The 27,905-nt window shown below is 38.9% G+C and overlaps 2 protein-coding genes and 1 long non-coding RNA gene across 3 annotated transcripts; 1 reads left to right on the forward strand and 2 right to left on the reverse strand.

The window, feature by feature from the left end:
- Window positions 1-430: 430 nt before the first annotated feature.
- LOC111999634 (uncharacterized) lies at window positions 431-3,335 on the reverse strand. The gene is made up of 2 exons (XR_002881620.2): window positions 2,627-3,335; window positions 431-723 (listed from the first exon to the last, which is right to left on the reverse strand). It is a non-coding gene; the product is annotated as an uncharacterized LOC111999634 (long non-coding RNA).
- Window positions 3,336-5,821: 2,486 nt separating this feature from the next.
- Window positions 5,822-6,420, reverse strand: LOC111999629 (PLAT domain-containing protein 2; the record flags this gene model as incomplete). The annotated part of the gene is given in 2 exon segments (XM_024031760.2): window positions 5,822-6,180; window positions 6,277-6,420. Coding segments are annotated over 2 exon segments (479 nt in total), but the record flags the coding sequence as incomplete, so codon positions are not given.
- Window positions 6,421-26,616: 20,196 nt separating this feature from the next.
- On the forward strand, window positions 26,617-27,730 carry LOC111991545 (NDR1/HIN1-like protein 13). The gene has a single exon (XM_024023326.2). The coding sequence runs from the start codon at window positions 26,774-26,776 to the stop codon at window positions 27,596-27,598; it is 825 nt and encodes a 274-aa protein (XP_023879094.2). The 5' UTR covers window positions 26,617-26,773; the 3' UTR covers window positions 27,599-27,730.
- Window positions 27,731-27,905: the final 175 nt, after the last annotated feature.

Consider the following 27,905-nt stretch of genomic DNA (forward strand, 5'->3'; position numbering starts at 1 on the left):
AATTTGATTTTTAACTTTTGGCTTTAGAAGCATCGGTCATAAAGCAAAAAACTTGAAGCACGACCATTCTCAATTGAGGAGCATCTACAGTATTTAATGTAAATTTGTTGTGGCTAGCAGTATTACTTATCTTAAAGAATGTAAAATTGCTGCACAAGTAATATATAACTCTGCTAGTTTCTCCAAGCTATGGCCTTTGATTTTGTTAGCAATAAATATGTTAGGATTGCTTTAAGTATCTTATAAATCTTTAAGGAACTAATCCTTAATTGCTTCAGTGACTCCAAATTAGTCATCACAAAGTACTTATATAAAAGGCACAACCAGAGCGCATAAAAGCTAGTAATTTCTTCTCAAAGACAAGCTAATAATTATGATTCTCAAAGGCAACAAAAATTCATTGAAATTTTTATCCACAACCAAATGAACAAAACTCAAAACAAAAAGGCTTTATAGTTTAGCTAAATTAGCTTCACAATATAAATATGTGATTTCAATGTTTCAAGAAAGCCAAAATAGCTACATCTTGACTTTGATCCCAACTAAAATAGATATGAGTCATGTTCTTTATATCTAAAATTTCATGAACAATTTCTCCCAAAAAAAAAAAAAAATCGTGTACAAAGCCAGCTTCATGGTCTTCAGTAATCCTTCCAGCACTCGCCTTTTCTTGCTCTCAGTGATCAAAAGAAGAATAGCATATCTATAATCAAGCCATTCAACCTTACAAAAGAACAAAAGAGTGATTTCATTGATAAACATATATCAAAATTTCCAAAAAACTTGATCTAGTAGTAAAGAAACTTGATAAATGATAATAAGACCAAAAAAATTTCCTATCATCCATTACTTTAATGGTAATAATAATTGCTAATCGCCACCATCACATCCATTTACAACTAATCCAATCGCCTTGAAGGACTTGAAAATTTTATGGGAACAGCTAAAACATAAAAATTAGATCAAGCATGGATTCGTTTGCTTCACAGTGAGTAGCTTGAAAGTCACAAGCTTAAGCTATTTGTATCAAGCCTTTTTGCTACATAGAACTCCAAGCCATAATTTAGCTAAAACTACCCAAATACTCACAAGTTAATCATGATAATGGAGTTGTACCCAAATACTGCCCATGAATTTAGCTACAAGAAAGCATGTCTCTAGTGAAAAAAGAACTTTATTTTTTATGTGCAAGAAGTAGTGCTGCAAGTTTGCTTACACTTTGGAAACAAACAAGAGAGTCCCAAAAATCAACCAATATCTAATAAGCTAGGATTAATCCTAAAGCCCCCATATCTGCTAAGGAGTATAACCAAATCATAAGTAGAGCTAACCTTATAGCACTTTGACACCTGTTCTCACCATTGTTTCAAATGAAGCTAATTTGATCAAATTCAACAAACTATTCTTCTCAATTATAGCCAATGGCCTTTTGGTCACTGTTTACAAATCAGATTTTTCATGAAAGACATAAAACAAGCACAAAATAAAAATTCAACCTTTAGCCAACTAAAAACACATTTTGAAGAAATAACACTTTGGAAACAAACAAGACAGTCCCAAAAAACAACCAATTATTCAACCAGTATGTACTAGAACAAGATAAATCCTAAAGCCTCCGTATCAATCTAAGATATGAGCTAACTGCTAAGGAGTACAATCAGATCATAAGTATAGCTAACCCAATGGCACTTCACAGCTCCCTGTATGAGGGAGTTTGACCATCAGTTCTCACCAGTCTTTCAAATAGATCTACTTTAATCAAATTCAACAAAACTATTCGGCTCAATTATTACCAATGACATATCAAATTAAAAACATACAAGACAAGCACAAAATAAAAATTCGATCTTTAACCAACTAAAACAAGTTTCAAATCCCATCATTTTGTTATATTTCTCCATCTTTCTCCTTCCATATATGTTTATCAAAAGCAAGATATCATATATCCACAATGAAGTTGCAAGCCATGCAACTAATACAAATTTTTATACCTATTTTCATGAATTACGATTCAAAATATAACCATTTAAATGCTAAGATAAATTCATTCTTACATTAAATCTCAAATTTACTTTAGTATACATATAGATTCTGTTTTTTTGTTGTCTTTTCACTTGGAACACAATTTGTATTGAATAACACAAATTCCACATTATTTTTTTTCCCAAGTACAACAAGGAATTCAATTTATTTATCAAAACAAAACGAAAGACTATTAACCATAGTAGCTCAGACAGTAGGGACTGTGAAAACAGGAAACATGCCTTTGGTCCAGCAAGTGCAATTACCTGTTTTTCCTGAAAAAAAATTTCTTGCTCTTTCATCGGGATAAATAATTAAAGCAAATGGATTTGAAATAAAAAAGGGCAAAGATGACCTCTCTAAAACTCAAAACTCTCAAAATCAACCTGTGAAGTCGTGATTTTTGTTCTCTCAATGGTAAAGATACATTGCCATAAGTTATTATAGTATTATCCACATCACAAGTGCTAGCAAGCATAACATAATATACCATGTGTTTCATATGGCTCCAAAATCAAATAGGTTGCGAAAATTAAAAAATCTTCTTTTTTGTTGAGAAAATTAAAAGAAGGAAAAATCAAAGAGAGAGACAAAAGAACTTTACCGGAACCACCGCCGGAATTGGTGGAGTGGAACACAGTGACTGCTAGCTATAGCCATGGAGATTGAGCATCAACTTCTCTCTTACCCGATTCTATCCAAACCCTAACCCTTACTTTCTCTGATCTAGGTCTGAAAAGCATCAAATTCTCACTTAAACACCCAATTCTCTCCAAACCCCAACCCTTACTCTCCCTCTAATCTGGGTCTAAAAAGGGTGCGAGTGTGTGGGTTTCTTATGAGTTTACTGTTTTTGCTTATGGGTTTGAGTTGGGTATGCGGGAAGCGGTGACGACGGGGTTGAGGGAGAGGCAGAGAGCAAGCGTGGAGGTGGAGAGACTAGTGGAGGCGCAGTCGGGGTTGAGAGAGTGGAGCGCTAGGGAGAATGAGGGAGAAACTTGGTTGAGGTGAGAGAGAGGAGCCATGGATTTTTGATGAGAGAGACGGAGAAAGTGAGAAGATAGAAGAAACATTGATACTAACGTTAAGTGTATTTTATGACTCAGGCCTCTGTTAAGTGTATTTTAAATGACGTGGCTAATTTTAGGCCATAGATTGATTCTAAATCAATCTCAGCCATGAATTGGATCCTCTCCATTTCCCGATTGATTTTAAATCAATCTCAGCCATGAATTGGACCCTCTCCATTTCAAAGGGAAATGGAGAGGATCTGGATTCGTCTTGATGTGGCAGAAGGTTGTTGCTGTTTTGTGTTTGTAGTTGCTGTTGTTGTTGGTTGTTGTTGAGAATGGTTTTATTTATTTATTTATTTATTTTTTTGAGACCAAAGATAGAATATATATTAGTGATTGAAAAAGTGTTACATGAAGAGTACAAACAGGTTACACATAAAGATTACACATGACCGAGTTTACATTGTGGGACTTGTGCAACACTCTAATTATGCAGACTCGTATAAGCCAAAAACTGCAGACGTTGGACCTCCTTTTAGGGGTTGTCTGTGTATGTGATTAACAGTATATGTGATTTGATTTAGAGATTTTGCTTTAAATAAAATTTATATATATAAAAAAAAAAAAACCCTCAAGATCCCAATATGTTACTGTTGAGTGTCAATTGTTAATGTGAGGTTAATGGTTAATGATGTTCAAGGGAAGCTATTTCTCACTTGTATTTGATTGTTATTTTGTGTATCCTTGGACTTACTATTGAAGGTGAAGGTATGGATTATTCAGGCGAGCCATTAAATATATATTATTTAATATGAGGTTAATGGCTAATGGCAACAAGAAATGATCGCTTGTTTACTCAATTCAATATTGATAACCTTACTGTTGAAGGTGAAGGTAGGGATAATTCAGGTGAGCTATTGTACACTGTTGACTTAACTGATCAAGTCGCTGAAACTATGGCAGTTTATAGGGACCAGATCGCAAGATTGATGTTGGCAAATAATAGGCATCATTGATGCCATGTTATTATTATTATTTTTATTTTTTGGATGAAATTGATTCCCTGGCATTGATGCCATGCAATAAACTTTTTAGTTATTGATTATCTTTTATAACACTTGATAATTGTTATTGTGGGGGGAGAAAAACCCAGCCCAACTTATTGGGCCCAAGGCCCTGAATGAGGAACACTCTTCATCCGAGGAGATGGGGCTTTCAGTCGGATGCCCACGCCAATGGGGGATGCCTGGAGATGAACACGTATTCCATCCGAGGAGATGCTCATATGTCCGAGTAGTCATGAGCCCTCGGATCCGAAGAGGTTTGATCAAGCACGAGTATGGGAGGTTCAAGTGATCTATTTGACAAGTGTCAAAAGGGAGAGGAACCTCGGACACACATAAAGATAACGGCAACGGAGAAATATCAAGGAGGCATACTTCAACCACCACATTTAATGCACTGTACCTACCTTTCTGGCCGCATTTATGTGGACAGGACACCTGAACAGTGCTTTCTCAGCTACCGCCACTCACATAAGGCTAAAGGTGGGATGATGGGACATGTACTCAAGTGGGAGCCTGGATGATGAACAAGTGGACGTAGGAGATGTAAGAAGGTAATGCTATATAAGGGAAGGGTACCCCTGATAGAAGGGGAGGAAAACAGGAGAGAGAAAGGAGATATTAGATGGTTGTAGCTCCAGAAATAGTAACCTTTGATTATCAATGAAAAACATCTCTTCGGACAGAATACTCATATTAGTCCGAGAGCACATTAATTCAACTTCTCGCATTGGTGTTGTTGTTTAATACTGTTATTTTCATTATTTGCCTAGCCCTTTCGCCCACTCTCTACAAAATTTATTGTTTTGGGCTCAGTGGGTTCCGAATCCATACCTCCTTGGGCTTGGGCCGCAAAAACTGACCCTACAATTGGCGCCGTCTGTGGGAGAGCTTGTGCAAGAGTGAAAACAACAGTTGATGATGGCAGGACAAGGTGAACAGCAAGCAGAATCCAGGGCATCCCAACACGTGGACCATTTCGCCAACCTGGAGGGAGACAAAATCGTGAGGGTAGCGTACACACAGTGCGCCTTAGCCAGGGCCAATCGCAGAGCGGAAGTCACATGTCCCATGCAAAGAAGAACCGCGACTTGCAACTGGAAATAGAAAAACTAAAGAGAGAGCTGCGCCATGCAAAGAGGAGACAGGCTTCCTCATATTCTGAGGATGATCTTGATGATGAGCGAGATGTCTCTTATCAGCACAAATCCAAAACACCAGCCAGCGAGTCCTACACTTGTGAGGAGGAATCCCATCGTAAGAGACAACGTAGAAGTCCATCACACGAGGACATGGAGAACGATGCCATGAACAGGGCTTTGAACCAGATATCTGAGTCGCCCTTCACGCGCAGGATAGAGGGGGCTAGACTCCCTCGGCGTTTTAACCAGCCAACGTTCGCCATCTATAATGGTAAGACTGACCCCGTGGAGCATGTGAGTCATTTTAACCAAAGGATGGCTGTCTACGCCAGAGACGAAGCCCTGATGTGCAAGGTTTTCCCTTCCAGTCTAGGGCCTGTGGCCATGAGGTGGTTTGACGGTTTGAAGGCAGGCTCCATCAACTCCTTCAAAGAACTCACTCAGGCATTCGGTTCCCGTTTTGTTACATGCCGAAGAGCGGTCAGACCTGTTTCTTCCCTGCTATCCTTATTCATGCGGGAAGGTGAATCCTTGAAGGCATATTCAGATAGGTACTGGGAAATGTTCAATGAGGTGAAGTTCGAGTGCGAGCCACTGCTCCACGGTGAACAACTGCTGAGCGCAGGAGGTGTGGACCCCAGTCGTCGTAACCTCCACGTAATTAACGTACCACCCGTGGTGGGCACCCGACCCGTCCGAAGTGAGATTCAGCGCGCAGATCGGACCCGAAAGGCACTCGCCTCTGCCGCTGAAAATGTCCAGGTTGCCCCTCTCGTAGTAGTTGTGGCCTGGCTCCATGAGTCCGCCCCAGTACTCTAGGTTCTTGATCTCCAAGTACTCGCCGTACGCGTCGTACAGCCTCGCTCCGATGATCGAGTCCGTGCCTCCTTTTATGACCGACCCGGTCCTGATGTACACAGTGTACACACAATCATCTTCCTGTTAACAACAACAAATAACAAACAAAAAAAGGTTAGTTAGAAATTGCAATTGCTAAGATGGTTATGAAGATATTAGATTTGATGAGAATATTACGAAAGATTGGGCTGTGGAGAGAACGCAGAGGAAAAGGATGAAGAAGAAGGTGGTGTTGAGAGCCATTGGGAAATTGGGATTGCGAAGTGTGAAGCTTCGTTGTGTTTGGCTATATATCATGATAAACCTTTATATATAAAAACCTCATTCAGGGCAATGAGGAAATCGAGGTGAGGAGACATGATCATGTTATACAAAATACGACATCGTTTGTGCGGTACGAGACAAAAGGAGGGCTCTGATGTGTGATGAAATTACAAGATTGACACTGACATACTGTATGCGAACGTGGAGATAGAATCTCCTGCGCCAAATGTATGAGATGATACACGTATTTCAATGACATGTGAAATACAGCCAGACATGCATTTCATACGTCATAAATTTTTTTTCTGTAAAATTAATAATCTATTGCTACTGTTAATAGCAATCCCTAATGAGTGTGGAAGTGGGAAATGGGGGAAAAAAAAAAAAAAAGGGGGGGGGAAAAGAACAGGGCAAGGTTACCTGTAACGAACGTCCCACCGAATTGATAGGAAGACTTTAATTATTTTGGCTGGTTCTTCTTTATTTTGAGCTAAGATAAGAATGCTCTCCAACTCTATTGAGAATTTGAGAGAGAGATATCATGAAAAGCATATTCTAGTGGGAGACAAAAAAGGTACCCTACCGAAAATAGAGGAGAAGAAAAACGTTGGTAACGAGCTAGTTGGGTTGTCAAGACTCAATAGTCAATACCCATCTATAACTTCTATCATAACAACTGGTAGGGTCCTCTTTTTGCTTTTTTTTTTTTTTTTGATAACTATTACACTAGGAATATTGGGGCTTGCCATCTATACCTTGTATAGTGTTTGCTTGTCACTGAAATAATGAAACTTGAGTGATCTCATTTGTATTATTTTCTTTGGTTTCCTTTGGTCAAATTGTGGACATCCCCAACTTGAATTCGGCTTGGGAAAAAGACTTGTTTTTGTTTATTTATTTAGCAAATGAGCAAAGATTGAGTCCAAATTTTAGACTTGACTATTAAACAAACCGAACTCGCACATAATATTGTGTTCATGTACAAGCTCATGAGTATGAAGCTTGATTAAAAGGTATGTATAAATTATGTGTTTATATATACAAATGTTTATAATAAACTTAATAAGACTTTAGATTAGATTGCATAAGTTTGGGAAAAAGTTCATAAGACATCAAATTATTATTTATAATTTATTGATAATATAAATAGTTAATTTTGTAGTCAAATTATTAATACATTTTTACAATATAAGGCTGGTGGATTGAATTTTTATAAATTTATAATTATATCCAATAAATTCAAAAAATAATAATTTTTTAATTATAATTTGGTTATTAATTATTAGCATATATATATATATATATAAATTGGTATAAAAAAACATAGTCATGAATTTTACTACATATTGGAAAACAATAAGTCAATCAAGTTGTTTGTAAATGAGCTAGAGCTTGTTTGATAAGAAAATGAACCAAGCTTGAACTTATAATCTAGTTTGGTGATTAACTTGAGCATGTTTAAAAAGAATTAAATAATCCTTAAATTTTAACACTCGGCTCGGCTTAGTTTGTTTACAGTCCTATATCTAAGTTTTGGCTCACTTTTTGTGGTGTCCACAAGTTGGGTTGAGTCAAGTTTGGGCTAAACCTGAACTTGACTTGATCCCATCGAATGACTACAAATGTTGACCTATCATCAACTGAAAAGCACCACTTGTTTGGATCAAATCGATTATCCATGAAGAAAAATTAGGTCGAGTTGAAATCGGCAAGGAGAATGACTAAGCGAGATTATGGTGGAACTCGTCGAAGATTATGAGATCTCAATCAGATATCGCTAGAGATCATGAGATCTCTACAGATTTGAGTAGAATCTTGGATGACAATAGAAGGAAATTTGATTTAAAATGGAGAATAGGTCGGATTTTGGGCACCTTCTGGGAGGATCACAAGTTTTGGGTGGAAGGTCAGTTGAATTGGTTCGAATTGAGTTTTGGAGGGGTAGACTCATAGGTCTGGTTGAGTCAATTTTTAATACTCTTCTTGGCTCGAGTCATTTACAGCCATATATCTAAGTTTTGGCTCCATAGGTTTGGTTGAGTCAAGTTTGGGATAAATGTGAACCCAACTTGATCCCATCAATTGGCTAAAAATGTTGACTCGTCGTCAACGAAAAAGAACCACCGGTTAGGATCAAATTGATTGTCCGTGATGGTAGATCAATATTCTAATAGATAGAATGTTTTAATTCGATTTGAATTCTATTACTCTAGTCTCCTATTATATTTAAACCCTCAAATTAGAATATTGTCATATCATTTATCTATATATATATATATATATAAAGAGAATATTGCCACATCATATTTTCTTTAAATGGTAGAATATATAGGTTCATGTACATACACAACCAAAATAAATATCTATTAATAATTACCATAGGAATATTTTTAGCAGCTCCATATGAAAAAACAATCATAATAAATACCTATTGTTAATTACTATAATTATCAAATTTTATATTTTATATACAAACACAATCAAAATAAATATCTAATAATAATTATCATAATTGTCAAATTTCTTATTTACATACAAAATAAAAGAGTAAAAATCATTGTTTCCTAGATTAAATCATACTTTATTGAACTTTTACGTGCATTGCACATATTGCTAACTAATTGTATTAAAAGTGAGGTACAGACTTTCATCTTTGGGGCGACATGTTCATTTATGTCTTCATAGGATGTGTTACCAACATATGCAATCAAATGTTTCTCACAAAAAAAAAAAAAAAAAAATGCAATCAAATGAAATACAATTATCTCTCTCTCTCTCTCTCTCTCTCTCTCTCTCTCAAAATTGTCTCTAATTTCTTAATTCCCTCCCATACAAATCCTGTGGGGCCAACTATACAAAGAGGTGTTGGTAAATTTGTAGGAATTGGGCTTGCGGCCCAGTGGCCCAATTCGAGGATAGCAATCCGTCCAAGGATGATTTAATAAGGGCATGATACAAATAATATAAGAAGAAGAGATGAGGATTGCAAATGAAAATCCAAAATGTGTCCGAGGAGAAGATTCACCTCGGAACGATAGTCCAAGGTGGATGCAATTATCTGGTTATCCTGGATAGTCCATAAGGTTGTACTGTAATTGAGAAACGGATATGGGATAGTGGAGGCAACAAATATCTTCTAATACTGTTACCTCCACATTAAATGCTTCCCAGCTAACTCTCTGACTGCATTAATGTGGAGGTGATGCTTGAACAGTGATCAAGCAGCCTTATGATTGCTAGTTGGGGATTCTAGAGAGCGGGAGATGGGACAGAAAGGAGTTCCCAGGATAGAACCTACATGTGTACGGCGAAAGTAAGGGGAGGAACGTGGTATATAATATGAAAGGGGATGACATTATAAGAGAGTTTTTTTTGGCTGGACAAGAAACAAGAGGGTTTTTCCTATCAAATAGAGCTAGTTCTTTCGCCCACTCTTTAAAAATTTATTGTTTGGGCTTGTTGGACCACTTTTCCTTCTCATTTTTGAAGGCTTTTCCAAATTTAGTCCCTATAATTGGCGCCGTCTGTGGGAAGAACTTGATCTATTTCTAGGGAAAGGCAAGTGTAGCGGTTGAGATGGAAAAGGGAGCACCGCAACAACCCGTGGTGAACCCACAATAGACAGATGTTAACCTATACCAGGCAGAGTCCAGGGTGTCTCAGCGTGATAATCTGTTGGTAGTCCATGAACAAAGGGGGGATCGCGAGGGAAGTGTGCGAATAACCCACACTAAAAGAAGTCATTCTCGGGGGAAAAGCCATATTTCCCATGTATAGAACGACGAGGACATGCAACGTGAGATTAACAAATTGAAAAGGGAATTGCGACATGAACAACGAAAGCGTAGGTCTCACCACTCCAGGCAATCTTCTGAAGAGTTCGATGACACTAGTTATAAGCGGAGGTCAAGAACTCCGCCCAGTGAATCTTTTTCCTACGATAAGGAGCACCACCGAAGACAAGAGGATAAAAGTCCGCCTCGCCAGGGTTTGGGGAATGACGCCTTGAACAAGTCCTTGAGTCAGGTTTCAAAATCACCCTTCATGCGATGTATCGAGGATGCAGATCTTCCTCGGCGATTCCATCAACCCACGTTCACCATTTATAATGGTCGGACGGATCTGGGGGAGCACGTTAGCCATTTCAGTCAAAGAATGGCTGTTCATGCTAAGGATGAGGCCTTGATGTGTAAGGTTTTCCCATCTAGCCTGGGCTCGGTGGCGATGAGATGGTTCAACGGTCTGAGAGCAAATTCCATAGGCTCTTTTAAGAAGCTCACCCAAGCTTTTGGTGCCTGCTTTATCACCTACAGGAGCACCTCTCAACCCTTGGGATCATTATTGTCCATGTGTATACGTGAGGAGAGACCCTAAAGGCCTATTCTGATAGATACTGGGAAATGTTCAATGAAGTAGATGGGGCTTACGATGACGTGACCATTAATACTTTTAAGGCTGGCCTACCAACTGAGCATGATCTGAGGAAGTTCTTGATCGGTAAATTTGTTACCAATGTATGCTAGCTTATGGATCAGATTGACAAGTATAGAAGGGTAGAGGAGGATCAGATACAGGGTAGAGGAAAGTCCAAGGCAGTCCCTTAGGAAATGAGGGATTTCAGGTCAGACTGGTATAACAATAACCGGCCTCGGAAGGATTTTGGGGGGCAACCAGGATTTGCTAATCCTCAAGTGGTTAGCGCCATGTTCCGAGAACTAGGGCAATGGGTTCTGGAGAAGATAAAGGATGAGCCATTCTTCAAATGGCCCAATAGAATGGCAGGGGATCTTGCGAAACGTAATCAAAATCCAGTATCACCAGGATCATGGACACACTACTAAAGATTGCAGAAATTTATGGGATCATTTGGATCAGCTGGCCCAAGAAGGGAAGTTAACCCAGCTTCTGCACCATTCCAGTGGCCGAGGAAGTCAAGTAGGTTCGACATTTCGGGGGGATGCTTCTTCAGGACCCCCTTTAGGTACGATACACGTTACATTTGCTGCCCCGGGTAGGATCAGATCCTGCCCTTCCAGGGTAATGTCTGTGTCTCATTGTTTGGATGAGGGATCCAGTTTAGTGCCAAAGAGAGCCAAATTGGAGACATTGTTGGTTTTGGGCTTTTCAGAGGAGGATAAGAGAGGAACCATACAACCATATAACCATAAGAGAGGAACCATACAATCATCAGAAGGGTGATGATTGATGAGGGGAGCGCAGCCGAGGTGATGTATCCTGACCTGTATAGGGGGCTAAATTTAAGACCCCAGGACCTGACAGCCTATAGCTCCCCGCTGGTGAGTTTTGAGGGTAGATCGGTCATTCCGTTGGGCATGATTAGATTGCCTGTGCAGACTGACGTGGTGGAGGTAGATTTTATCGTAGTAGATGCTTTTTCTTTGTACATTGCTATTTTAGGTAGGCCCTAGCTGCATACCTTGGGGGCTGTCTCTTCTACACTTCATCAGAAGGTAAAATATCCATTGGGAGGCCAGGTGTTAGAGATATTGGGGAATCAAACCATGGCTAGGCAATGCTTGATAATAGCTATTCAACATCGGCCAGAGGTAGATATTTCAGCCACGGCCAAGAATGATTTATAGCAATCAAAGTCTCCGACGACCCTCTTCAGCACGTCCGCTAGGGGAGTGGAGTGTGAAAATTTGGAAAGGGTGAGTGTTGGGGATGAGCCAGATAAGTTCTTTCAGGTGGGAGCGCAGTTACCTGTGGTGGAGAAGGAACAATTAGTTAAAGTCCTTAGGAAAAACATTGATGTGTTTGCATGGAATGCTTATAAAGCCCTAGGGGTGGATCCAGACTTCATTTGCTGTCATTTGAATGTTAATCCCTCTGTTATTCCAAAGGAACAACCACCTCGGCATTCGTCTAGAGCACATGCCGAGGCAATCAAGGGCGAGGTGACCAAAGTCAAACAGGCAGGGGCTATCAAGGAGGTGTTTTACTCTCAATGGTTGGCTAATACGGTCGTGGTGAAAAAGAAAAATGGAAAGTGGCACGTATGTGTTGATTTCACGGACCTTAATAAGGCCTGTCCAAAAAACCCTTTCCCTATGCCCTGTATAGATCAATTGGTGGATGCAACAGTAGGCCACCCTCGGATGAGCTTCCTGGACGCCTTCTAGGGCTATCATCAAATCCCATTGGCATTGGATGATCAGGAAAAGACCGCTTTTCTCACTCTCATTGGAAATTATCACTACAAGGTAATGCCCTTTGACCTGAAGAATGCAGGGTCTACTTACCAACGGATGATGACGAAGATGTTTGAGCCACAGTTGGGCAGGAGCATCGAAGTCTATATTGATGCTATGGTTGTGAAGAGCAGAGTTGTGACTGAGCATGTGATAGACCTTACCAACACTTTTGAGATTTTAAGGAAACACAAATTGAGGCTGAACGCATCCAAGTGTGCATTCGGAGTGAGCTTGGGGAAGTTTTTGGGTTACATGGTGACTCACTGAGGAATTGAGGTAAACCCTGATCAAATCAGAGCCATAAGTAGCTTGTAAGCACCTCGGAATCCCAATGAGGTCCAAAGATTGATTGGGATGACCGCTGCTTTGAATAGATTCATCTCTAGGTCGGCGGATAGGTGCAGACCTTTTTTCCTTTTACTCCACAAGTGGAAGGGGTTCGAGTGGACAGAGGAGTGCGCCCTGGCATTTCAGCAGCTTAAGGAATATCTATCTCGGCCACCTATTATGTCTATCCCCAAGGTGAATGAGGTTCTTTTTTCTTACTTAGCGATAGCCACTTATGCGATTAGTTTTGTTCTGATACGGGTAGATAATGGCGTGCAACGGCCAGTCTATTATGTGAGCAAGTCGCTTTATGAGGTTGAGATACATTATCTGTCGTTGGAAAAGGCCATTTTGGCAGTGGTACATGCAACAAGGAAACTTCCCCATTATTTTCAAGCGCACACTGTGGTCGTCCTCACTCAATATCCGTTCAAGGCAGTGCTTCGGAGTGCAGACTACACTGGTAGGGTTGCCAAGTGGGGCAAAATTCTAGGGATTTTTTTATATTAAATACATGCCTCGTACCTCTATGAAGGGACAGATTCTCGCCGATTTGGTGGCCAAGTTTACTGAAGGCCCTGAAGAAATAGAAACAAGTCCACCGAACATGGATGAAAAATCAGTTGGCCTTATCTCTGTGCAACATGCCTCACCCTGGAAAGTGTATGTGGACAGAGTAGCAAACCAGTGGGGGTCAGGAGTGGGGCTGGTTCTGATGTCTCCTGAAAAGGTCGTTATCAAGAAGTCTTTAAGGTTAGGATTTTCAACTACTAATAATGAAGCAAAGTATGAAGCTTTATTGAATGGGATGGCGATGGTCAAAAAACTAGGTGGAAAAGCAGTGGAGATTTTCTCGGATTCGAGACTGGTCGTGGGTCAGGTTAGAGGTGAGTTGGAGGCTCGGGACACCAGAATGCAAGAGTACTTGGGCCAGGTTAGACGTATGCAAGTAAATTTTGAATGTTTTGAAGTAACCCATGTCCCTAGGAGTGAAAATGCCCATGCGGACTCTTTGGCTTCCCTTGCTACCTCCTCGGCACAAGACTTACCCCGAATGATAATGATCGAATATTTAAACACATCCACCCCAATAACGGGAGACTCGCTCTAGGTCAATCAAGTCAATTCAGCGCGTAGTTGGATGGATCCTTTATTGCTATTCCTAGAGAAGGATATACTGCCCGAAGACAAATCAGAAGTTGAAAAGGTACGAAAGAAGACTCCTCGATTCTGGCTGTCCAAGGATAAAAAGTTATATAAACGCTCTTTCTCTGGGCCATATTTGCTTTGTGTATATCCCGAAGCATCAGAGGTATTATTGGAAGAGCTACATGAAGGGATTTGTGGAAGTCACACCGGAGGGAGGTCTTTATCTCACCGGGCAATTACTCAGGGTTATTGGTGGCCAAGTATGCAAAAAGAAGCTCATGAGTTTGTTAGGAAGTGTGATCAGTGTCAAAGATTCGCACTAAACATCCATTAGCCCGGGGGAGTTCTTAATCCACTTTCTAGTCCTTGGTCTTTTGGTCAGTGGGGCTTAGACATCGTTGGCCCTTTCCCTAAAGCGGTAGGAAATAAAAAATATATGTTGGTTGGCATAGACTATTTTACGAAGTGGGTTGAAACTGAGCCTTTGGCCAATATCAGAGATGTGAGTGTTAAGAGGTTTGTCTGGAAAAATATCATTACTCGATTCGGGATTCCTCAATCTCTCATCTCGAATAATGGTCTTCAATTTGATAGTAAGGCTTTTAGAAAGTATTGTTCCGATCTGGGGATAAAGAACAGATATTCCACTCCAGCCTATCCACAGGGAAATGGGCAAGCCGAGGCTATCAACAAGGTCATAGTTGGTGGGCTTAAAAAAAGATTAGATGATGCAAAGGGAAGGTGGGTGGAGGAGCTGCCACATGTCCTCTAGACATATCGGACGACACCTCGACGGTCGACTGGGAAAACCCCAATTTCAATGACTTATGGGGCTGAGGCTGTGATTCCTCTCGAAGCAGGTTTTCCCACCCTAAGGACCAGTACTTTTACCTCGAATGGGAATGATGATCTGTTGAAGAGGAATCTAGACTTGTTAGACGAACGACGAGAGAATGCGATGGTTCAATTGGCCTACTACCAACACAAGCTAAAACAAGGCTATGATGTAAATGTCAGGTTGAGGTCGTTAGCCCCAGGAGATCTAGTATTGAGAAAAGTCTTGGGAACTACTAAAAATCCAGCCTGGGGAAAGTTGGGGCCCAATTGGGAAGGACCATATCGTATCACATCTGTAGTGGGGATAGGTGCTTATTACTTAGAAGATTTGGACGAAAAAATTGTACTCCATCCTTGGAATATAAGCAACCTAAAGAGGTATTATTATTAATAAGAGCAATTCTGTTTTACTTCCACTTACAATTTGTCATAATTCTGTAACTTGTGCTTTTAAGTCTATTGAAGTATTAAACAGAAACTAAGTTATGTCAGGTCCTCGGACCACAAACTTAGTGAAAATTAATACACTATGACATCTATTGAAGTATTAAACAAAAACCAAGTTATGTCAGGTCCTCGGACCACAAACTTAGTGAAAATTAATACACTATGACATCCTTTGAAGTATTAAACAGAAACTAAGTTATGTCAGGTACTCGGACCACAAACTTAGTGAAAATTAATACACTATGACATCCTTTGAAGTATTAAACAGAAACTAAGTCATGTCAGGTCATCGGACCATAAACTTAGTGAAAAATTAATACACTATGACATCCTTTTAAGTATTAAACAGAAACTAAGTCATGTCAGGTCCTCGGACCACAAACTTAGTGAAAATTAATATCTTTTCATAACTATCGAGATGTTAAGCAGAAAATAAAGCACGATAGATCGTCTAGACAACAAACTTAGTAGAAGTCAGTGCTTCTTAATTGGGGTCCGTGCAATTAAAATAGTGCATCAAAGCAAATTCCATGAGCATCACTTAAAGCATTTTAAGGTGCCCAGTATCTCGCTGGTTGAAACGTCTTTAGAATGTCTTCTCAACTTTGGACACTTTGTAATGGATTAGAAACAAGCCTCGATAAGGTAGTGAAGTTTATGATTAAGGTTTACTCTGTTTTCTAACTAGTACACCTAAAGTTAAGTCTTCCTTTGTAGTATCAGATTTCCTTCTCACGCAATCATATAAAAACAAAGAATATTTGCACAGAAAATTGCACAAGTGACAAATAAAGCAATAACATTTTATATAAATGTAATAAAATAAAAAATGTACATCACATTCCAAATGTCTTCAAAAGATAAATAAAATGAAAAATAAATAGAATTTAACTAGGTCAATTATGGTTTTAATTTTATTTGGAGCTTGGGTTGGGGAGCTTTGCCAGTTGCTTGTGGAGGAACATCTTTTTCCTTCTCAATTTGAACTCCTCTAGCAGGCAGAGTGGTTGAAGCTAAAGCCTGTTCAAAGCTCTGAGAAGCTGCTCCATCTTTGGGCCTCTCACCTGCCTTATCCGAAGAGATGTCTTTGGCAACTTCAGGCGCTTTGGGTTGCTCCTGCTGATTGAGAAGGGGAGGATTCTGAATTTGGGTTTCTTTGGCCGAATCAGCAACTATGGAGGATGCATCCTGTGGCTGAGAAGAGGGGCCTAAGGTTGGTATAGCTGGAGGGAAGTAAACATTCTCTGGCCTCCTTAACTTGGAAGAAGGGTCAACACCAGCTTGGTTGAGAGCTTCTGTCTAGGTCTGGGCACAGTATACTCGGCATACAACTGGCACCTCAGTTTTGAATTTGTCCTCTGTTTCAGCTACACCGATGTCATATCCGTCCTGCTGAGCTTTATCTTTTTCTTTTTCAGCTTCGGCCTTTGCAGTTTCTGCCTTGGCTTTTGCCTTTTCAGCCTGGCCTCTGAGCCTATGGGCTTCCTCCAGTTGTTTCTTCAGATTTAATATCTGTTCCTGGGAAGTTGCCAGTTGGTCAGTAGCGTCGCGCAGACGTTTCCTCTGATCCTCGGCCTGCCTCTGAGTGTTTTCCAGAACTGACTCAGCACTCTTCCGAGCGTGTTCTTCCTCGGCCAACTTCTTCTTCAGCTACACATTGCTTTGTTCAGCAACGGTAAGTGTTTGCATAGCTGTGGCCCGCATCTTCCTCTCATCATCTAGTTGCTGGCCATAAGAATTAGTGATCTCCTCCATCCTGAAAGTGGCTTGGACGGCCTAGAGGAAAGGGAGTTAGAGATGCAATAAATAAAGTTGTGTATAGGACATTTATAATTAAAGAGGCAGAGCAAGAAAGATATCATACCATGCCTAAGTATCTCTTAGCATTCAAGAAAACTTCTTTCTTCCTTATGCCTCTCAGCTCTGTCATATCCTTGGAGAGTAGGAGGGTTTCCTTTAGGGCTGAGGCGACGTGGCACCCAATTCCACTGTTGAAATTCCTAAGGGATGCATCCTCCCTTAGGGGCTCACCGCCGAGCATGGGTGCGGGGAGCCAAGTCTCGGGCTTCGAGGACGAGGTGGCGGTCTTTCCCGCGACTCATTGAGATCCATGGCTAACCTTTTGCTACTTCGCAGCTCGTTGAGCCTCATCCTTAAGAGTCAGGTGGGACCTCTCGGCTTCCACCACTTCCTTATCTTTTGAATCCCTCCTCATCTTCGGATCAGTAGGTTCAATCACAGGTGGTTGGGATGGTTGATGAGGGGGAAGAAGAGATTTGGGAGGAGGGGGAAGCTTGGGTTGAGTTGACTTCCCCGGCGCACCCTTCCCAGGCTGGACTTTGATCACATCCAGCAAACTCCTCTAACTTTTCCTCTGGATGCCCATTTCTTCAGAAACTACCTCGGGAGATGAAGGTTGATTGAATACTTCAAATTCGTCTGCCGAGTCCAACAGTTCTACGAACCCCTCTGAAGTTTCTTCTTTTTCTTCTTCTTCTTCTTCTTCTTCTTCTTCTTCTCTTTCTTCTTCTTCTCTTTCTTCTTCTTCTTCTTCTTCTTCTCTTTCTTCTTCCTCTCTTCCTTCTTAAGGAACAGGGCGCGATGAAGAAGCCCCCATAGAAGGTATGGCCACGTGTAGCGGCTCAGTAAAAGGAGTCATTTCAGGGATCGGAACGCCTTCAGGGACAATAAACCCTTCAAAAGCTACACTGATACAGTGAAGCCGAGGATCCTTAGCCTTTATCACACACTTGGAAGCTTGAAATGCCGAGGAAATAGGCTTATACCCGAGGATGATATGTGTTGCTCTAAGTTGGTCGTCAGATGGGTTCACGTACACCTCGGATCGCAGGAGTCTATCCAAACTTTCCCTATTGACTAGTCCAAATTGAGGCCTGGTAGCGCGTTTATCTACAAGGTCATTAAAATAGGAAGAAAGCTTTATTAGAAACAAAAATAATTTGAACTGAAGAGTACAAACCAAACTATATAAACTTATTGCCAAAAACCCCGCCTGGCTTTCCCTCTTTAGTCGGGCAGGGTAGACCGTCATGCCATTCCCCAGAAAAGATTAAAAAGTCATCTTTTAATCCCTTATTCGATGTAGGGAGACATGGAATTAACCTGACTTCAGGGTGCCTAGACTTAAGATAGTAACCCTGACCTTTTAGATGATTAAGATTATACAACTAATTCACATTGTGATGGGTCAGGCCTAGATTCATCTTCTTGTTTAGGACTTCTATACTCCCTAACACTCTAAACATGTTGGGGGCACACTGTGTGGGAGATAACCTAAAGAATCTAAGATAGTTTCTAGTAAGATTACCCATAGGAATGGTCATCCCTCCCTCCACAAAGGCAATCATAGGGATAACCACTTCTCCTGTCTTCCTATCTTTCACCCATGTTTCTGGAGAAGCGTATCTCATACCCACTGTTGGGGGAATCCCATACTTCGATCTAAATGCCTCTATATTCTCCTCGGACTCAACCATATTTTTAAACATACCCGTTCTCTAAAAGTTATGATGAAAAGCTAATAAAAAGGGAATAAGAACTAAGAAGGTTCAAGGAGACTTACAGGTTTAAAAAGGAGATTCTCAGACAGGGTTGTGGTATTTATGAACGCACGATGAGGCAAAAGAAAGTGACAAGTTTAATGGATGTGCGCTGTGATAATATAATTGTTGTAAATGGAAACAAGGTTGATTTGAAAAGTTATTTATAGTGTCGCAGAAATTGTGAGCAGGAAAAATCCCGCTCATAAATATTGAAAACCCTCTACCATTAGATTAGCATCTTGCCGTTGAACGTGGGGGACAGAGAGGCCGCCATAATTTAATGATGGCACGCTCCTGAAGCCAAAACGTCAGAAATGCGCCTTGGGCAGGTGGAAAGGCGTTCTAGAGATTAGGAAAAGGGGATGACGGCAAGATATCAAAATCTCCCTTTTGCCGAGGTGACAGAAAGTGAGATTTTGAGGGGCTATTGTGGGGCCAGCTATACAAGGAGGTGTTGGTAAATTTGTAGGAATTGGGCCTGTGGCCCAATGGCCCAATCCGAGGATAGCAATTCGTCCGAGGATGATTTAATAAGGGCATGATACGAATAATATAAGAAGAAGAGCTGAGGATTGCAAATGAAAATCCAAAATGTGTACGAGGAGAAGATTCATCCCGGAACGATAGTCTGAGGTGGATGCAACTATCTGGTTACCCTGGATAGTCCATAAGGTTGTACTGTAATTAAGAAACAGATATGAGATAGTGGAGACAACAAATATCTTCTGACGCTGCTACCTCCACATTAATGTGGAGGTGATGTCTGAACAATGATCAAGTAGCCTTATGATTGCTGGTTGGGGATTCTAGAGAGCGGGAGATGGGACAGAAATGAGTTCTCAGGATAGAACCTACACGTGTATGGCGAAAGTAAGGGGAGGAACGTGCTATATAACATGAAAGGGGATGACATTATAAGAGAGTTTTTTTTGGCTGGACAAGGAACAAGAAGGCTTTTCCTATCAAATAGAGCTAGTTCTTTCGCCCACTCTCTAAAAATTTATTGTTTGGGCTTGTTGGACCACTTTTCTTTCTCATTTTTGAAGGCTTTTCCAAATTGAGTCCCTACAAATCCCTAACAGAGATAATACTTTGTCCCAAAATTTTGATACAACAAAATTTTCATGAATTAAATTAACTTTCTTGTTTTTGCCAATGATATTTGTTAATATAGCTACAATTATATTAAATATATATATATATACACACACACACAATTAATTTCTAATGAATTTTAACCTTTTACGAGTATTATCTTTGGACTTTGACATTGGTATTAATTTAGTCTTTGTACTTTCTACTTGAAGTTTTGTTAGGACTACATAAACTTACACAAATTTTGTCACAATTCGTCACGTTGTTATTTGTGAAAAAAGTTGTATAAATTTATGTGATCTTAGCATTTTTCTTCTATTTGAGTTATTAACCCCTTGACCTATATTTCAGCAAAAAAGAAAAAAAAATTGTAATTTTCATTAAAACATTAACGGATCTAATCATGTGATATGCATACAGTTCTATCATATCCTATTATGGCATATAATGATGTTAAAATACAATTATTAACATGTGCATATCATGTAATTGTTAGAAATTATCTAAAATATATTTTACTACTCAATGCATGTATGGGTGTTTTATGAAGAAACCACATACCTCCATGGTTTAATGATGAGCCCTCTATTGAAATCTTGAAAAAACCTTCGATTAATTTCTCAAATTATAGGGTGGTTGCTAGATGTGACTTGTGAGTACAGTGTCTGAGAAGACAAGAAACCCACTCCCTAGACCTAATACCCATTGAAAAGAACGGAAATTTAAATGATCTAAGAGTATCTTCACCAAATTCTCTAATTTTTTTTGTATTGGTTGGAAAATGAATAGTAATTTTTACTGTTTAATTATTTATTTAAATACATTTTTTAATAGATTTTCTATCCTATATTTTATCTCATTTAAATATTATTTCTTCATTTAATATTTATTCTTTTTTTTTATCATCATTTATTCTTCTTATATTTATTTTCAACAATTATATTTTTCAATGAAAAGTATTATATCCACAATGTTAATGTGTATAATATATTGTGGGCTTTAGGCCCAGTTAGGTTACTTGTATAACACACATATTTACTTGTACTGCACACATATGCCTCATATGTAAATGCACCTATGTATATTCTTTCATCATGAAATACAATAGAATTACATTCAGTATTTTTAACATAGTTTCAGAGCCACCTTCTTGTGGCCATGGTTTTCTGTCCTTGCAGTATATTTAAGAGCAATCTTTGTCTTCCTCAGTGTTTTTTTTGTTGCGTTCATCTTCTTTGGCTTCTTACTATTGCCGTCAAAACTCTCTGGTATAGTCATGCCACCGTTGGAAGTTGCATCAACACTGCAAGACCATTGCCTTCTTCAAACTACCGTCATAGAGCCAAACTTTATTCAAAGGATCTTCTCAACCTTATCAAATCTCAAGATTTCATCAAGTTTCGATCTTGAGTTTGAGAGGGGGTGTTAGAGATATTTAGCCCATTAGTATAGGCCTAAGTCTAATTCTACTTTATGTGCAAGCCAAGTCTCCTACTTGTACTAGAAGTCTATTAGTCTAGGGTTTAGTCTACTATATATACACATGTTATGATTCATTGTAACACAAGATTTGTACTACACTATAATATATTATTGATGTAGCCCTTTAGGGTTTCCTCCGTGGATGTAGGCCGTTAGGCTGAACCACGTAATTCTCTTGTGTTATTGTGTTCTATACTTTATGCTTTCGCTTCCGCATCCATACTAGCATATTCAACATGGTGTATCAATGCTAATATTTAACATGGTATCAGAGCTGCTGTATTTTCTTCCACTTCTTCCCTTGCACTTTGGCATGTTCGACTTGGTCATGCATCTTCCTCTCGAGTACAACAATTGGCTTCTAGAGGTTTGTTAGGTTCAATGTCTACAGAAAACTTTAATTGTGTTTTATGTCAGTTAGGAAAACAACCAGCTTTGCCTTTCAATACTAGTGAATCAATATCTACTAATATCTTTGACCTTATTCATTCTGATGTTTGGGGGTCGTCCTCTGTTTCTAGTATTGGTGGGTCTAGATATTTTGTTGTCTTTGTTAATGATTACTTTCGCTATAACTAGATTTTTAATATGAAATATCATTCTGAATTATTGGAAGTATATTCTAATTTTGCAAAAATGGTTGAAACTCAGTTTTCCAGACGCATCAAAATTTTTCGATCTGATAATGCTCTTGAATATACTTAATATGCTTTCCAAGCTATTTTGTATTCCTATGGCATTGTTCATCAACTAACTTGTCCAGGTACCTCTCAGAAAAATGGTAGAGCCGAACGAAAACTTCGTCATATTTTTGATATTGTTCATGCCCTCCTTCTCTCTACCAAAGTTCCTGCTCATTTTTGGGGTGAAATTGTTCTTCATGCTGTTCATACTATTAATCGCATTCCGAGTCCTGTTATCCAAAATCAGACTCCATATGAGCGCCTTTTTGGGTCACCTCCAGACTATCACCACCTTCACTCATTCGGTTCTGCTTGTTTCGTTCTTCTTCAGCCACATGAATATAACAAACTTGAGTCTCGATCAAGACTTTGTTGTTTTCTTGGCTATGGCGAAACTCAAAAGGGGTATAGGTGTTATGATCCTGTATTTCATCGTCTTCGTATCTCCCGCAATGTTGTCTTTTGGAAACATCGCCTTTTTGTCGAGCTCTCTCATTTCAGTGCTTCCCTATCTTCCTCCTCTGTCTTAGATCTTTTTCCAGATGAGGCACATATTCCTTCTGTAGTTGCTCCTGATCCTCCTGTAGTTGCTCTTGATTTTGTTGCTGTAGACTTCTTTGTCCAACCACCAGATATCACTGATCCCTTTCCTAGTTCACCCTTTAATGAACAGGTGGAAGATGAACAGGTTGAAGACGAGCTACCCAACCCCAATTCTGAGCTTGGGTCCCCTGCTTTTGCTCCGCCTGAAGATCTTGAACAAGACATTCCACCTCGTCACTCAACTCAGGTAAGATTTATTCCTACACATTTACTTGACTATCATTGTTACACTACCCTTGCTACACTACACGAACCTCACACCTATCGTGAGGCTTTCATTGACCCTTTTATGGCAGATTGCAATGAAAGAGGAACTTGATGTATTATTTAAAAACCATACTTGGGATTTGGTAATACTTCCTCTTGGAAAATCTATGGTTGGTTGTAAGTGGATCTACAAGATTAAGACTCGCTCTGATGGGTCCATTGAGCGCTACAAAGCTCGTCTTATTGCAAAAGGTTTTACACAAGAGTATGGGATTGATTATGAAGAGACCTTTTCTCCGGTTGCTCGTATCTCATCTGTTCGTGCCCTCTTAGCTGTTGCTGCTGCCAGTAAATAGGACCTTTTTTAAATGGATGTCAAAAATGCATTCCTTAATGGGGATTTAAGTGAAGAAGTGTATATGCAACCTTCTCTTGGTCTCTCTGTTGATTCAAACAAGGTTTGTCACCTTCAATGTGCACTTTATGGCCTTAAACAAGCTCCACGAGCTTGGTTTGTCTAATTCAGCTCTATCATCTCTCACTTGGGTTACATGGCCAATCATTATGATTCTGCCTTATTTCTTCGTCGCACTGACAAATGTACTATTTTACTTCTCCTATATGTAGATGATATGATCATAACTGGTGATGACCTCAGTGGCATTCAAGTACTCAAGGCTTTTCTCAGTCAGTAGTATGAGATGAAAGATCTTGGACATCTCAGCTACTTCTTGGGTCTTGAAATCACTCATTCTACAGATGAACTTTATATTACTCAAGCCAAGTATGCCTCTGAACTCTTGTCTCGAGCTGGACTCACTGATAGCAAAACTGTTGACACTCTTGTTGAGTTTAATGCGCATCTGACTCCCTCAGGGGGAAAATCATTGTCTAATGCCTCTCTTCACAGATGCTTGGTTGGCAGCTTAGTTTATCTCACTGTCACTCGTCTAGACATTTTCTATATTGTTCACCAGGTGAGCCAGTATCTGTCTGTACCACTATCGACTCACTATGCTGCAGTTCTGCGCATTCTTCGATACCTAAAGGGTACTCTCTTCCATGGTCTTTTCTACTCTGCTTAGTCTCCTCTTATTCTCTGTGCATTTTCTGATGCTGATTGGGTAGGAGATCCCACTGATCGCAGGTCCACCATTGGTTATTGCTTTATTCTTGGTTCTTCTCTGATTTCTTGGCGAAGTAAGAAACAAACTCATGTGGCCCGCTCCAGTACTGAAGCAGAATATCGTGCCTTTGCTGATACCATATCTGAGCTCCTTTGGCTACGATGGCTTCTCTAAGACTTAGGTGTGTCTACATCCTCTACTACTCCTCTTTATTGTGACAACCAGAGTGCTATTCATATTGCTTACAATGATGTCTTCCATGAACAGACTAAACACATCGAGATCGATTGTCATTTTATTCGTTTTCATCTTGTCCATGGTGCTCTCAAGCTGATCTCAGTCTCCTCTAAAGATCAACTTGCAGATATTTTCACCAAGTCACATCCTAAGGGACACCTTCGTACTTGGTTGACAACCTCAAGCTGATCTCACATCCACCTTGAGTTTGAGGGGGGTTGTTAACGTGTATAATATATTGTGGGCTTTAGGCTCAATTAGGTTACTTGTATAATACACATATTTATTTGTACTGCACACATATGCCTCATATATAAAGACACCTATATACATTCTTTCATCATGAAATACAATAGAATTACATTCAGTATTTCTAACACACAACATTTTTCACAATACTTTCACAAGAATCACATCAAAATCTTATGTTGAAAGTTGTTATTAGTTCTAATTTGAACCCACTATTGAAATTATTTTTTTATTCACCAATATTAGCTAATAACAATCTATTACTTAAAATTTATTGTGAAAATATTATAGTAGTATTTCTTAATTGCCTTTTATATATATATATATATATTATTTTTTCTTCCTTAATTTCATTCATACATTTTTTTTTCTTGGTTTTTTCTCCACCACACACGTATCCCACCGGACTCTCTTTTTCTTCCTCTAGCTCTTTTTTTTTTTTTTTTTTTTTTTTTGACTTTTTCTATTTCTTCTTGATTCTAGAACACTCTCTAGCATGATCTTTTGACTTCTATTTCTACTTCTATTTTCTTTCCTCTTCAGCTCACTTCACACACACATATAGCCGACCATGATCTTTTGACTTCTTCTCTATGTTTGCATTTTTGTTTTTTTATTTCTTTCTTCTTCATCTCACTTCACTCACACACACAGTTGGCAGAGATAGTTGGCCTTCATCTATCTTCTTCTTCTTTCTTCTTCTTTTTTTTTTTTTTTTTTTTCTTCACTTTGTTGTTACAATGGAGCTTAGATAGGCTTTCATGTTTCTGATCTGTTGTTTTTGTTTTGATTTTATATTTTTGTTCTAATTAAATTTGTATTTTTCCCTGATCTTGATTTGTTGTTTCTATTCTGATTTTAGATCGTATTTGTGTTTTGATTGTGTTACCGTTTGAGAGAGAGACAGATGAACAAAGAAGAGAGGAGGAAAGAGAAAGAATTTTTTTTTATTCAGCCGAGTATTTTTTGAAGATAAAATAATTGTTTGGAGTTGCTACAGTGTTCTCTAGATTAAGAGAACTACTATAGTAACTTCAATTTTTTTTTTTTTTTGGGAAAAGTTGTGTTTAGACTAGTTATTTGAGTGTGAACAGTAAACTTTTTTTGAGAAAAAATAGAGATAGAGCAGATGCTCTAATTGTCATCTATTCAAAGGGAGAGTAGGGGCTCCTTATGTATTAAAAAAGAATTTGTCCATCCCATTATGGACCTAAAAAAGACTTAATAGAAGCCAAGATTCAAATAGTCACTATAACTATGTCGGCCCACGTAATAAGAAAGAATGAATGCAATCAGTTATCAGATGTGTTATAGTTATAAATAAAAAATAAAAAATTTAAGGGATGTGTTTAATTTATCACACATCTAATTTCCAAAAAATTAATTATTCAAATAGAAAGTTCAAGAACGAAAATTAGCACTCATGTAAAAGTCTTCTAGAAGAGATGTCATTTGAACTTCATAATTTTATTTGCTTGTGTGGGAATTTGTTTTAGAATATATAGATTCTAGAACATATAATAATTATATATATATATACACACACAAGATAGAATAACATATAATAATTTTGAAAACGCGTTTTTTTTAGTTTTTTTTTTAATTAAATCAGGTAACATTTTTATGGCTGTTTCCAAAATTATTATAAGTTGGAATTGCCTGAATGCAAATCATATGTACCACATTTTGTTTTTCATTTTATATTTCATTAATTACAATTTACAATATATACATATAATTTTTCTTATAAAATAATCAAAATTTGAAACGAAAAAAATCAATCACATATTATGATTGGTGAAGCGTAAAGCGAAACACAAAATATGGAAATAGATAATCTGAATTGGAATTTGTCCCTCCCCTTAAATTCATGTTTAGACTGTTTCATGATGAACAAAACACAAGTGATGCAACTGTTAAATGTCTGGATTTGACCAAGTAAAACGACCCAAAAATAGGATTTAATCGGCAAAACGATATGTGACCCCTAGAGCCATACCCAACCTTACACTCACTCCCAACATGAGCTGTATTTTTTTCCAAGCCGGTATTCCTCCTTTCTCTTCACCCCTCCTCTATTGTCCAAACCAATTTCCCATGCAACCAACTCTTCCCATGCAAATCACTCTTTCTCCTCAATTTGCCTCTACCACCCTATCATCTCATTTGTGCACCCCTCCCCTTTACCCATGGAGGGGCGGGTCCCACCAGCGCCCGATGGTGATGACACGGATGACAACTCTCTCCCGCTACATTCATCAGCAGGGTCAAAATCGCTGCCACCACCAACACCACCATCACCGCTTCTAATAACACCGCATCCTGATATGTACTCCGAAACCTACGTAATCCAAATCCCTAAAGATCAAATTTATCGCATTCCACCCCCGGAAAATGCCTTTTTTGTGGAACGTCTTGGCAAAAAACCTGTTGAACAGAAGAACAAGTCTCGACCCAAGTGCTGGGTATGGATAACTGGTTCCATCTTGGTTGTTCTAGCACTTATAATTGCTATAATCCTAGTGACATTGTCCATCGTCTATAGGTCTAAAAGTCCTTCATTCTCCGTGGCACATGTCCTAGTCAAGCATGCACAAAATTCTACTCATAAACATTCTCAATCGGCTGGGTACACAATCTCATTGAAGGCCAATAACCCAAATGAAATGATGGGAATTGATTATGACAGTGGTGGGGTTGTCACGTTATCTTCCAAGGGCAAAAAGATTGCTACAGGCAAATTTCCATCGTTGAAGCAAGGAGAGAATGGTTTCAAGAAGATTAAAGTCTTTCTTAAAGGAACAAAAGAAACGCTACCTAAGGAGATTGAGAAGAGTATGAAGGCCAATAAAACTAAGGTACCGGTCTCCTTAACTCTAAATGCGAAACTTAGAGTGAAACTGAAATTGGGTGTGATTAAGACATGGATTATTGACATGGAAGTTGCATGTAAATTTAAGGTCAATACATTGGGGGTGGGTTCGATGATCTTATCGGAAGAATGTCAGAACTAATTCAAGTCCTAGATAAAGTGGCAATGGTGGTGATGCTAGAGTGGCTTGGTGACCCAGGTCATGCAATATATATGAATAATTTTTTAATTGGTCATTTTCATGAATGCTTTTTTTTTTTTTTTTTTTTTAATGTCAACTAAGTTTGATGATGGTTAAAATGTTTAATTTTTAGTACAAAATACTATCTATAATTATATGTTTGTATAATTTGTTATAAGTAGGAAATTTTTCTTCTTTGTTCTTGTTAATTTCCCATAACAGAAGCTGGACTTGAAACATGCAATTTATTTTTCTAATTTCCTAATAC

This window comes from Quercus suber, unplaced genomic scaffold (genome assembly GCF_002906115.3).
Source record: "Quercus suber isolate HL8 unplaced genomic scaffold, Cork oak 2.0 scaffold_476, whole genome shotgun sequence".
Taxonomy (NCBI): Eukaryota; Viridiplantae; Streptophyta; class Magnoliopsida; order Fagales; family Fagaceae; genus Quercus; species Quercus suber.

What these genes read in the sequence shown, in the direction of transcription:
- LOC111991545 (XM_024023326.2), top strand. Translation starts at nt 26,774, where the DNA reads ATGGAGGGGCGGGTCCCACCAGCGCCCGATGGTGATGACACGGATGAC.